Here is a 12,754-nt window from a genome sequence, read left to right on the forward strand (position 1 = left end):
AAAGGACTATAGTCTAATCTTAAGATTTTTTATATGTAAATATGCTCTGTTGAAGTCAAGTACGGTTAACTAGTATACCGAAATGTAGTTGTTTATTTTTGATTTTTGATTTTGTGCAATACACTCGGCTATCCATGTTATGTTTCTCACTTCTTGCTCTCTTGACTTCATCCAAGCCCAAATAGTAGATACGGTAAATTGTTGAGTGAAGGCATCTCTACACAATTCCATTTCCAATTTATAGAAATGGTCTTCAAGATTGCCGTTTTCGAAAATCCCACGGTATGTATGGACTGTATCTACAATTTGTCTAACAGATTCAAAATCTTGGCCATGTGTGGCAAGTTGTTCAGAGGCAACAGGGTACAGTTTACCTAACTTAGGCAATAAATCACGTTTTAGATCAGAATTTATGATGTCCGAGCTCTGCAAAGAATTCAAAGATATGTTGATAGCTCTTCTATCGGCTTCGAATTCCAAAAGCTCTTTTAAGTTCTCTCTTGCCGGCTCATCAATTTCAGTGGAGACAAAGTCATAAAAGTCTTGCAAATAAGCACAGTACAACTTGTTCCTGATAATCTCGATGTTTAAGTCATCCAATTCATCGGCATCATCGAAACAATCACGGAAATACGTGGCCAATGGAGTATCAACGAGAACAGTATCATATAAGGACTCGAGATCTGTAGCCACGGTCAACGTGGGTAGAGTCTCGAACCAACCCAATGGGTGACAACGCCCCAAAATTTCGGCCTTATCTCTATCATGAATGGTACCGGTGATCATCAACGCAACATTGTCAATCATGTAGCCATAAGTGATGAAGTCCATAAACTTTTTGGTAACACCACTGGATTGATCTCTTACGTATTGGAACTCCTGGTACAATTTGTCTGCAGCACGTTCCTGGATTACAGTAGTAGTGAGTGCATCGCTTGATACATTAGATAAAAAATTCCCGTAGTCAGTGCTTGCCAACTGTAATTTTAAATCTTCCAATGTATCACACTGGGTAAGATTGATGTACTGACTACCAGTTAAAAGCCCATTACGGTAGCCTCTCACAACACCTTCGATGAAACCGTTATCAACGTTAAAGAACACACCTTCCATAATTGTGCTATAGATTAAACAGGACTCAAAACTAGAGAAAAAACACAAAGAGCAGACGCTATCCAGGTAAAACTAGTTTGTATCACTTCTAAATTCAGCTTAAATGTGAACTCTGAGTGTACTGAGTTATGTGTATCTTTCCTGCTTGGATTATCCCTCTTCTAAGTTTCAAATGTTCTTCTATAGATTGTGCTCTCAGTATATATGAAGATTCATTTCTTCAAATTCCCCTTTTGATATTATCAGCATTACCCGGTATTTACCATGTGACGGTTAAAAAACACTTTATATATACGCTAAAAGACTACTCCTGAATTCGAGGTTAAAGACCATTCTAATCACCTGCAATGGGCTCATAATTGACTTATCACTATTTGTATTATTATTTTGAATTAGTGCCCACCATAATCGAAAAACTGTAATGTTAGCTCCCGTACCCATGTGTTTTTCTTCTTCAGTATGATGAAATGGTTCATTACACAAGGCTTGTAAGATGGGATTGATTACATGAAAAGTAATATTGCTGAAATTATATAGACTGATGTATAATAAAATGAAGATGCAATTGTGGAACCAGGATCTGAGAAACTGGGCTGCGGTATACGCATCTAGCTAAAGCATTGGCTCTATAAACAATGGACTCTCTTGTCGGGGAAGTTATTGGCACCAATGATAAGGAAGCTATTGAGTTCGCGATTGGGATATTAAGAGAAAGAGATAGTTATGATGACTACTTCACATCTGAGCCCTTGCCCGGTTCAATAATAGAGGATATAGCAGAGTATAATGCCGAAATTTCGAAGTTAGAGCGTACTCTAAAGTCCGAATTGACCAAGGAGAAGGGCAATTTATTGGATATACTCTTATCAAGTAACTGGAACAGTACATTGGCCGAAATATCAACCCAAATAGATCAATTATGGGAATTACATAGAGATGAGGAAGATGAAGATGGTGGAGATATCAACGAGCCCAGCAATGATAAAACACCGAATAGCTCTACTGAATCTGATGACGCATTCCATGAGGCCTTAGACAAACTAAGGCACTTACATTTGACGGAACGAGACACAAGTCTCGTTCAAGTCTTGAACAACATAGACAAAATCAATGATATTTTAGAATTGCCAACTCTAATATCCACTTGTATACGCACAGGACACTATCAAGAAGCATTAATGTTGTACTCTTACAGTAAAAACTTGGAAAAGAAGTTCCCAAATGTCGAATTGATAAGAATCGTGGTCAAGAGGATACAAGAAGTAATTTCAACAAGGATGTTGAATGGACTTGTCAAACTTCTTTCAACAAACTTGACACTCAGCTCCATGAAAAAGATACTTTCGTATTTGGAAGCGCTAGATCCACTAGATACAAATCCCACTGCGTTACAGCAGTTGCTACTAACAATGCGTTACAAATTTGTCACTGAAGAAATAGACTCCTATCATATAGCAGACGACACGGGCAAATCTGTCAAAGAGATGCTCATTAAGCGAAAAATTGAATGTGTTAGAGAGCATGTATATGGAACTATTGCAGTGTTCAATTCTCTTTTCCAATCAGAAACAAAAGCTATCTACATTCCTCTACTCATAGTAGATCAACAAGATGAGCCATCTACCACCGACTCAGCAGTAGAAACTTCGCTTCCTTTGCTAAAATTCATTAATGAGTGCTCGAACTTTCTAATTCAGCACCTCTCGCTGCATAAACAATATCTTACAGAATCGGTCTGTCTTCAACTTGTGTACTGCTCGTTTCGTCTTTGCGACGCTAATCAAAACTTCCATCACCTATTCATTAACAAACTATTAGAATCATCTCTTTTCACAAAGGAAGCATTAAACTTGGCTATCGCCAAAAGACTAGAGCTTGCTGCCAGATACTAACATAACCGTTTTTCCTCCCAAGAGCAATAAAAAAAAAACACAGAGAAAATACATAGACGGCATCTCGAGTTCAGTCAGCCAAGAAACTGGTATTCGCGACTATTTTTTTTCTCGATTTCTTCTCGTACTATATATTACATATATACCCTACACAAGCATGTACAAACCAAAAATATATAATCTGTTATACTATCTCTCTCTGCCTTCCATTCTTTTGCAGTATTTGTCTTACTCGAGCTAATACTGAAAATTAAGGGTGCGGCTTCTATGCATTTGCTAATTCTTCCATATCCTTTATTTAATACTGAACAGAAAAAAAATTATATATATAAATATAATCATCATTTCCCATATAAACCGAAAGAATAGAGCAATATAAGAAATCAAAGTTTCTTTATTACTAATAATCGGTAAGCTTTGCTTTGAGTTTAAAGTTTGGAAAAGTTTGTGACGCTCGTGATTGAGTATATTACATCCGAACTAGGATTGCTTGTGTTATAATATAGAATTTCAGGGTTAAGGCTGTTTTTGATTCTTGCAACCATTTTATTGTAGCCTTTGCAAGTAACTCTGCTACCAGTTTCACCTTATTGTTTGAATCATCCGGCACGATATGGGGCAAGTGGATCCTAGGACAGACAAGCCATTGCCTGTTGGGACTTCCTCGCCAGGAACTGCTGCTAGTCCAGAAAAAAATCCCCTTTTACAGGCCAAGGAAGAAGCTAAAACAAAGGCTTCTAAAGATGAAAAGCCTTCGCAACTGAAAGAACATGAAACTAACGAAACTGAAAATAAGGTTCCTGATGTAATTCCTGCCACTGCAGCACAAGAAAATGTAGATTTACCACCTCCTAACGAGGAGGGTGCAGTAGGTACAGTTCCAGTGGAAAAAATTAACCCAGAAAAATTGAAGAGAGCACCACCACGCAAGCAGAACAAATTGGAGACTTCTATTGACACTGCAAAGTACCAAGCTGATCAGCAAAAAATAGGATCTTTGGAGAAGGAGTTTGAGAAAGAAAACCCAGATTATTTGTTCCCTTGGTACTCTGTTGGTGGATTTGATGCTAATAAATCATCCTCAAAGCAATTGAAGAACACTCGTGTTGTCAAGTCTTATGTTGTGGAAAATTACTATAACGATTGGTATTGTAACACCGTTGGTGTTGTAGGAACTTGTTTTTTTGCATGGTTGCTCTCCTATTTGAATTTCTCGTGGTGGTCGTTAGGGTTCGTCTTTTTCTGTACTGCATCGGTGTACAGAAGCGAATTCCGTCGATTCAATAGAAACTTGCGTGATGACTTTAAAAGAGTGGTTGTTCATGAAACTTTGAGTGAGAAGACTGAGTCATCCTTATGGTTAAACTCTTTCCTCTCTAAGTTTTGGGTTATATATATGCCAATGCTATCGAAGCAAGTCAAGGCTGCCGTAAATCCTCAATTGGCAGGTGCTGCTCCTGGGTATGGTATAGATGCATTGAGTTTGGATGAATTTACTCTTGGTAGTAAGGCGCCAGCTATCGACGCAATCAAGTCTTATACAAAAAAGGGAGACAAAACCGTTGAAATGGATTGGACATTCTCTTTTACTCCAAATGACGAATCAAACATGACTTCGAATCAAGTTAAAAGTAAGATCAACCCAAAGATTTCCTTGGGTGTCACTGTGGGAAAAGGTATTGTGTCAAAGACCTTGCCCATTTTAGTTGAAGATATTAATGTCGCTGGTACTGCTCGTATTACCCTCAAGTTTGGAGATGTCTTCCCTAATATCAAAACTGTTTCTGTTTCTATGTTAGAACCTCCGTTAATCGATTTTGCCTTGAAGCCGGTTGGTGGTGATACGTTAGGCTTGGATATCATGTCTTTCTTACCTGGTTTGAAAACATTTGTGAAGAGCATGATTAACTCCAATGCTGGTCCAATGCTATATGCACCAAATCATTTTGATGTTGATGTAGAAGAAATTATGGCTGCTCAATCTAATGATGCAATCGGTGTTGTTGCAGTGACCATTGACTCTGCTGCAGATTTGAAGACAACTGATTTCTTATCTACTTCAGTGGATCCATACATCAAGTTTGAAGCTGAAAAGGGAATTATAGGCAATGACTCTAACATTCGTACAGCTATAAAGTCTGATAACAAAAATCCTCGTTGGAATGAAACGAAATACTTGTTAGTAAACACGTTAGACCAAAAATTGACCTTCAATTGCTTTGATTTCAATGATGTGAGAAAGGATGCTCTAATCGGGTCATTTGACTTTGATCTATCCGACCTCTATCAAAAGCCTGCGCAAGAACATTTGACTAGAGACTTGCTCTCTAAGGGCAAATCTAGGGGTGTTTTAAACTATAGTATTAATTGGTTCCCGGTTATCAAAAATGAGGATGATGATGACGTTTCTGAAGAGAAAAGTGATATTGATACTAAGGAGTTGGACTCTGAGGACGATGACAAGGAAAAGGAGGCAAGCGACTCTGATGTTGGTATTTTCAAGTTTACACTCCATAATGTGAAATATTTGAACAAGGCTTCTGCCCTGACAGGATTCTTATCTCCTTTCGCAGAGCTATATCTTGACGGTAAAAAGGTCAAGACCTACAGAACTTTGAGAAGAATTAATGAACCCTCTTGGGAAGAAAGTATTGAAGTATTGGTTCCTTCTGTTTCTAAGTCAGAAATAGCACTCAAGGTGTTTGATCAACAACTAACAGGAGATATGTTGTTAGCTGAATACTCTGCTCCAATGGAAGATGTTATTTCGTTATCTGAACAAGCTCAAACATATGTGAAAGCTTCCCCTCAAGGTGAAATATATATCTCTTCAAGCTGGAAGCCTGTTGCTATGACTGGTGCTTTCAATGTCAGCGACAAAATTCGTGAACCATTAGGTGCTCTTAGACTCCATCTAAAAGAAGCTGTTATCCACGAAAGTGATTTGTCTGGTGTTGGTGATATAGATCCATTTGTTACTGTAACATCTAATAAGAGTATGTTCTATAGAACTAACTATTTCTCTGATACAAAAACACCAATATTCAATAGCGTTGTCTATGTCCCAATTACTTCGGAAAACCAAAGTATAACTATAAATTTGGTTGACTATCAAAAAATGTCTAAAGATAGACATTTGGGTTCCTACCACTTCTCTGCTTCTAAGTTAATTAAAAAAGATCCTAAGACCCAAAGGTTCATTGCATCCTTTAATGGAGAAGAACAAATAAAATGTTCTTTGTTAAATCGTAAAGGAAGAGTTATGAGATCATATATCAATGTCGGCTGTTCAGTAGTTTCTACTATACCAGTTTATTATCCCCACGAACTACCAGAAGTTGAGAAACTTGAAGAAAACCTCAAGAAGAAGAGGGAAGAATTCGAGGCCGAGCAAGCTGAATTGAAGAAACAAATGGATAGTAATCCTAAGGAATACGAAATGATTGAGGTTGAAGATAAATTTGAGAAGGACATGCAAAGAATCAATAGAAAAGAAAAGATGTCCTTCGAAGAACTTATCAAAACAAACTCTGGTACGTGCTCTTTCCAAATCATTGATTCATCGTTCACAAGGCCTTCTGTATACTTACAAATTCTCTATGATGATGTTTCATACCCGGCTCTTACTTCTCAGAAATCAAAATCAGGGAAAATACCTGTAGAGTTTGGAAGCTTCTTCGTCCGTGATTTAAAGAATAGTATTATGACCTTCAGATTATCAAAAAAGCCAATTGTGAAGGAAAAGGATGACATAATTTCTGAGCAGACCGTTTCCACATTCGACCTTTTAAAGAAAGGTCTGACTGAGGCAAGTACTGTATCAATAAAGGATGGTTCAAAGATTAAGGTGAGATTCTATTTCAACCCATCTGTGTCCAAATTGCCTCCTTCTGAAACAGTTACAGATACAGGTATTCTCCAAACTACATTCGTCTCGGCGGAGAATGTTCTGGCTAGTGATCGTAACGGTAAATCCGACCCAATGATCATTGTTAAAATAGATGGAGGGAAAGTATTTCAATCTTCTGTGGTTAAGAAAACGCTTAACCCTGTCTGGAATGAAAAAGCCAAAATTCTTGTCCCATCTAGGAGTAGAAGTGATGTTCTTGTCCAAGTTTATGACTGGGATAGGGCAGTTTCTAATGATTTATTAGGTGAGGTTAAATGGGATGTCCAAGATTTGGTGCCTAACAAAGAAACAACACTATCTTTCAACTTGAAACCACAAGGGACTTTACATGTTAAAGCCACCTTTGTTCCTAAATATATTCCACCTACCGTAGAAGTGACTGAAGGTAATTTAGCTAAAAAGACTGTTGGTAATGTCGCAAATCTGGGTGTTGGTGCCGTCAGTGGTGTTGCACAAGTAGGAAGTGGTGTTGCCGGTGCTGGTGTAGGTGCTGTCTCTGGAGGATTGTCTAAAGGTGGGCGCTTATTGAAAGGTATTAGTGGAATCAAATCTAGGAGTGCTGACAGCAAAGATGTTAACGAAGACGAGCACTCGGTGACATCTGACGTGACAAATTTTGGATTCGACCCATCAGTTCCAAACACATCTTACGCGCCAGTCCGTCCACAAACGGCTCCTACGGCATCAACGAAGGAGGCTTCCAGTATCCAAGGTCCGCCTGGTGCAATTCATAAAAGAAATGTTTCAGGAACCAGTAACCATTCCCGTGCTACTATCCCGGGAAGTCACAGTGGTAAAGTTACAATCGTTGGTGCTGAAAATTTGGGTAAATCTGTTCAGGTGAGAGTTTCTATCACTCAAGGTGGAAGAATGAAACACTTGCACAGAACTCATGAGCGTAAAAGCGATGACAAAGGTACCTGTCATTTCGATGAGACAGTGAATTTCAAGGCCACTGGAGATGCGGTTATTGTATTTGGAGCTGTTGCTCACCATACTTTCAGTAAGGATACTGAATTAGGTGTGTCACAAATTAGCTTGAGCGACCCACAACTTCATCAAGATGGACAAATTGGATTAAGACTGGGTAATGGTCACATTATCTTCAAGATAAAGTATCCTTTGGATGGAGAAGTTCCACCAACTCCTCAAATCCCAGAGAAGTACAAATAAAGACTTTAATCTCAATATAAGAGATCCATATTTTACAGACGATACGCTATATATCGTATATATATGTATGTATGTCTTACTACATTGTATTCTGAAAGAATATTGTACGGTTCGATTACCATCAACAGCTTCGTAAATTTAATCGCTATCGTATTATGACTTAATACTTGGAACAGGGGTACGTCTCTTACAGTGTAGTCATATATGTATTTGCAGGCATATGTATTGTATCCCTTATTACTTGAGGACCTAAATATGAAAGCGCAACATCAAATTATTGGGACTGTTCCACCCATACATCCCAATATTCCCTAGTTTTGTTTTTCATATTTCTCTTTTTGGTAAATTCTTTTTTTGTGATCAGAAAGAAATTCTCGGAAGCAGGTAGCCTCGCAAAGTAGATGGAGGAATCCACTCTGGAGCGTGCGTCTGGTTGCACGCACTCACTGTGCGAAGCTTTCTTTCTTCCCGCTGGGACGTCGTGCTGCTTCCTACCACCAGTTACTGTTGCTTGCCAGTAGGGAAGGCTCACGCCGACGCTACCAGAGGGGGCACTGACTAGCTGTCACTGTCCATCCTCCGTTCCACTCCCTCTAGCCAGGAGTAGCTGGCCAGGAAGCTAGGCTGGGAATCAATACCTTGGCTGCGGAGGCGGTTCCCCTCCAGTGGGCATGCAATCCACAGAGTGAGACTGCACGAACTTGCTTCCTCTCTCGCACCAGCTTGGATTGGAGTTTTGCATTCAATCATTAAACAAAAAAGTGTTGATAATCAATGTACATGTGTATTCTATAGTATTAGACAGTGTAATTCTTAAGCGAAAGAAGACCAAGCACACAGATATATCAACAAGATGGCTCAAGTATGTGAGGAATAAGTGCTAGGCGTGAAACCATAGAAAATACAGACGTTAAGGGGATTATTGGAGGCCGAAATGAAAATATCAACGCAAGTTAAATGATTTAAGAATAAGCAATCAAGACAATGAGGATAAGTGCTTTGTATCACTTAAGGAGATACAGTAATAGCAAACTACCATACTTATGAAAATTACTCGATGCTACGGGTTAGTGGGTGCAATATGACATAAATATTATAAATCTGGTACGGAAACAATAATGAATATAATTCAAATGAACATTAATCGACACTGATAGCTAGATAATGTCTTTCAATGGAACAAAATTTTTATTGCTGGAGATACAGGCGTTAGGCTTACTATGACTTGATGGGATATTCATTGCATTATATGCCTCTTTTCTTTCCCGATAACATTTGGATTTCTACTTGGCTTTCACGCTTACGATGAAGAGAGTGGCGTCTACCAATAACTGGACGGTACGTCCAGTAATGGGAGATGTTACTCTTTTCTGACTTCTTAACCCATTTGGAATTTTTTTTACTAACATCATTTGATAATTTCGTACTGAAATTATGTTTATTTGTACAGGCTCAAAAGTGGTATCCAGCTGAAGAAGTTCCAGCTCCAAAGCAAACCAGAAAGGCCGCCAGACCACAAAAGTTGCGTGCCTCCTTGGTCCCAGGTACCGTCTTGATTTTGTTGGCTGGTCGTTTCAGAGGTAAGAGAGTTGTTTACTTGAAGCACTTGGAAGACAACACCTTGTTGGTTTCCGGTCCATTCAAGGTCAACGGTGTTCCATTGAGAAGAGTTAACGCTCGTTACGTCATTGCTACCTCTACCAGAATCTCCTTGGAAGGTGTTAACGTTGAAAAGTTCAACGTTGCTTACTTCGCCAGAGAAAAGTTGTCCAGAAAGCAAAGAGCTGAAGCCAACTTCTTCAACGAAGACCAACCAAAGAAGGAAATCAAGGCTGAAAGAATTGAAGACCAAAAGAACATTGACAAGGCTTTGTTGGCTGAAATCAAGAAGACCCCATTGTTGAAGCAATATTTGGCTGCTACCTTCTCCTTGAAGAGCGGTGACAAGCCTCACTTGTTGAAATTCTAAGAAAGCGTAAACGAATTAAACTTTAAGCTACTTTGTTATATATTAACATAACTTTTATATCTTAAGGGTATTGAGTCCCTTTCTAGTGTTTGCAACATTATCTGTATCTACAGTCACATTATATTAATCTAATTGGATTTCACTAATATCCGCCTAAACGGAAGATATAGATAGGGTTCATTGTTTCTAAGAAAATCTGTTAATCGACTCGGTCTTTCTATGTGCCCTCTTCCATGTGGCTCTCGGCTTCATATTCAGCATCTATATATGATGGTCACGTGTGGAAAAGAAACGCTGCTAGAGAACTTTTCTTTTGGAAAATTTTCAAGTTTTCACTTTTTAAGGTTGAGAAAGAAATGAAATGTGCAGAAGGTATATAAGAGGCGAGATGAGCTGCGATGAGCTACACGTTCGATGTTTAATATCAATTTATATAGCTTTTAGAGAATATAGGCGACGACTAAAAATCAAGAAATCAACCACATCTAATAAAACATGTCTGACTTACTACCTTTAGCTGCATACAACTTGAACATTGAGCCATACACTCCAACCCCAGCCATTGATGTTACCACACCAGTTACTGTGCGTATCACCATGGCTGCCATTGACCCAGAAGCTTTGGACGATGAAGCTAATCCATCTACTTTGAGAATCATCAAGAGAAACCCAGATTTCGATGATGAGGATGATGCCGATGCTTTGTTGGGTGACTACGATGAAGATGAATTAGATGTCTCTGAAGAAGAGGAAGAGGAAGAAGAGGAAGAAGAGAAGCCAAAGGATAAGAAGTCTAAGTCTAAGTCTAAGTCTAAGTCTAAGAAGGAAGAATCAGAAGATGAACTAGAAGATGAGTCCGATGAAGACGATGAAGAAGGTGATGAAGATGATGAATTCCAAGAATTTGTTTTGGCAACTTTGTCCCCAAAGACTCAATACCAACAATCTTTGGATTTGGTCATTGCTCCAGAAGAAGAAGTTCAATTCATCGTTACCGGTTCATACCGTGTTTCTCTAACTGGTAACTTTGTTAAGCATCCATTCGACACTCCAGACTACGATGAAGATGATAGTGAAGAAGGTGAAGAAAGCTACGATGAAGATGAAGATGACTACTTGACCCCAGATGAAGATGCCGACTTGGAAGAGCTGGAAGAAGCCAGTGACATCGAAGCTAAGATCCAAGAACTAGTTGAAAAGGAACAATCTAAGAGCAAGAAAAACAACAAGAGAAAGCAACCTGAACCAGAAGAAGAGGAAGAGGAAGAGGAACAAGAAGCTCCAGCTCCAGTCGAAGAAACTAAGAAAGCTAAGAAGGCTAAGAAGGAAAAGAAGGTCGAATTCAAGAAGGACCTAGAAGAAGGCCCAACCCCAGCTAAGAAGGAAGAAAAGAAGGAAAAGAAAGAAAAGCCAAAGACTAAGGTACTTGAAGGTGGTATCATCGTCGAAGATCGTGTCGTTGGTACCGGTAAGGCCTGTAAGAAGGGTTCCAAGGTCGGTATGAGATACATCGGTAAACTAAAGAACGGTAAGGTCTTCGACAAAAATACCAGTGGTAAGCCATTTGTATTCAACTTGGGCCGTGGTGAAGTCATCAAGGGTTGGGATATCGGTGTCGCTGGTATGGCTGTTGGTGGTGAACGTAGAATCGTTATTCCTGCTCCATATGCCTACGGTAAGCAAGCCCTACCAGGTATTCCAGCTAACTCTGAATTGACTTTTGATGTCAAGTTGGTGTCTTTGAAATAAACGACTAGTAATTCAAAGATAATGCTCAGGTGTTAGCATGTACATATGTATGTATATATATCTTCCCCTTTATTTTAAATAAATATATGTATTGTAATCTAATCAAAAGGACAAAAGGTCGTATCTAAACGCTTCTGTAATTACGTACTATTTGTGTTTGCTATTAGCTTCAAAAATACTCCCATTGCGAATACTCCAATCTTTCGCTCTATCCGTATCTCAACAAGTGGTAGATTTTTCATTTTAGTTTTTCAAATATTTTATAAATCGTCCTTAACCTGAAAACACACTTGCTCTTTAGACAACCACATTTCAAGGAGAGAGGGAGAGGAGTAATACCTTTTATACACATAGATACTAGTTATTTAACTTCACAGACTGTTGTTCAGTAACACCTAACTGATAGTTTGAGAGGAGTGCTTCACCCATCAAGTGGTATTCTTCAATAGGATTTTCTCCTTATTTTCTCAGCTCTCCAATTCTTAAAGTGGAAATTTCGCCTAGCCGCTGAAGAGAAAAAATTATAAGATTTAGTATTAAATAAAGCAGACTGAGACTTAAAAAAAAAGCGAAATCAGATAACCGAAACAAGGCTAGATTAGATAGCACCCGGTTTAAAAAATTAACATAGGACACAAAGAGGCTTTCTAGAAGAAAACTAAAGCACTACTCTTTTCCAACTTACATCTGCTGCATTTTATCGGTTAACTACCTGCTGCAACAATCGGCCATTTTACAAGCGCTACTTTTTTTTTTTCTCAGCCCAGACAGAGCTTTTTGTTATTGTCGCATACTACGATTAGTTACTCTCAGTCCAGAGTGCGCCTGTTTTCTGTTTTTGACGCGTCGTTTACTGTTCAGAAAAGATCATCCCAGTACTGAAAAAAAAAAAAAAAAAAAGCTGCACCATCACGTTTGGCGGAAAAAGAACTTTTTTTTCTTTTCATA

At 38.7% G+C, this 12,754-nt stretch overlaps 5 protein-coding genes across 5 annotated transcripts; 4 read left to right on the forward strand and 1 right to left on the reverse strand.

The window, feature by feature from the left end:
• Nucleotides 1-69: 69 nt before the first annotated feature.
• Nucleotides 70-1,113, reverse strand: VMA6 (H(+)-transporting V0 sector ATPase subunit d; the record flags this gene model as incomplete). Its single annotated transcript, XM_022819750.1, has 1 exon — nt 70-1,113. The coding sequence occupies one exon, from the start codon at nt 1,111-1,113 to the stop codon at nt 70-72; it is 1,044 nt and encodes a 347-aa protein (XP_022676285.1).
• Nucleotides 1,114-1,748: 635 nt separating this feature from the next.
• Nucleotides 1,749-3,005, forward strand: COG8 (Golgi transport complex subunit COG8; the record flags this gene model as incomplete). The annotated part of the gene is made up of 1 exon (XM_022819752.1): nt 1,749-3,005. The coding sequence occupies one exon, from the start codon at nt 1,749-1,751 to the stop codon at nt 3,003-3,005; it is 1,257 nt and encodes a 418-aa protein (XP_022676286.1).
• Nucleotides 3,006-3,618: 613 nt separating this feature from the next.
• On the forward strand, nt 3,619-8,088 carry TCB3 (Tcb3p; the record flags this gene model as incomplete). Its single annotated transcript, XM_022819753.1, has 1 exon — nt 3,619-8,088. One exon carries the CDS (start codon nt 3,619-3,621, stop codon nt 8,086-8,088), a length of 4,470 nt encoding a protein of 1,489 aa, XP_022676287.1.
• Nucleotides 8,089-9,445: 1,357 nt separating this feature from the next.
• RPL6A (60S ribosomal protein eL6) lies at nt 9,446-10,057 on the forward strand (the record flags this gene model as incomplete). Its single annotated transcript, XM_022819754.1, has 1 exon — nt 9,446-10,057. The coding sequence occupies one exon, from the start codon at nt 9,446-9,448 to the stop codon at nt 10,055-10,057; it is 612 nt and encodes a 203-aa protein (XP_022676288.1).
• A 495-nt stretch (nt 10,058-10,552) lies between these two features.
• On the forward strand, nt 10,553-11,806 carry FPR3 (peptidylprolyl isomerase FPR3; the record flags this gene model as incomplete). The annotated part of the gene is made up of 1 exon (XM_022819755.1): nt 10,553-11,806. The coding sequence occupies one exon, from the start codon at nt 10,553-10,555 to the stop codon at nt 11,804-11,806; it is 1,254 nt and encodes a 417-aa protein (XP_022676289.1).
• Nucleotides 11,807-12,754: the final 948 nt, after the last annotated feature.

Source organism: Kluyveromyces marxianus, chromosome 4, assembly GCF_001417885.1.
Source record: "Kluyveromyces marxianus DMKU3-1042 DNA, complete genome, chromosome 4".
NCBI lineage: Eukaryota > Fungi > Ascomycota > Saccharomycetes > Saccharomycetales > Saccharomycetaceae > Kluyveromyces > Kluyveromyces marxianus.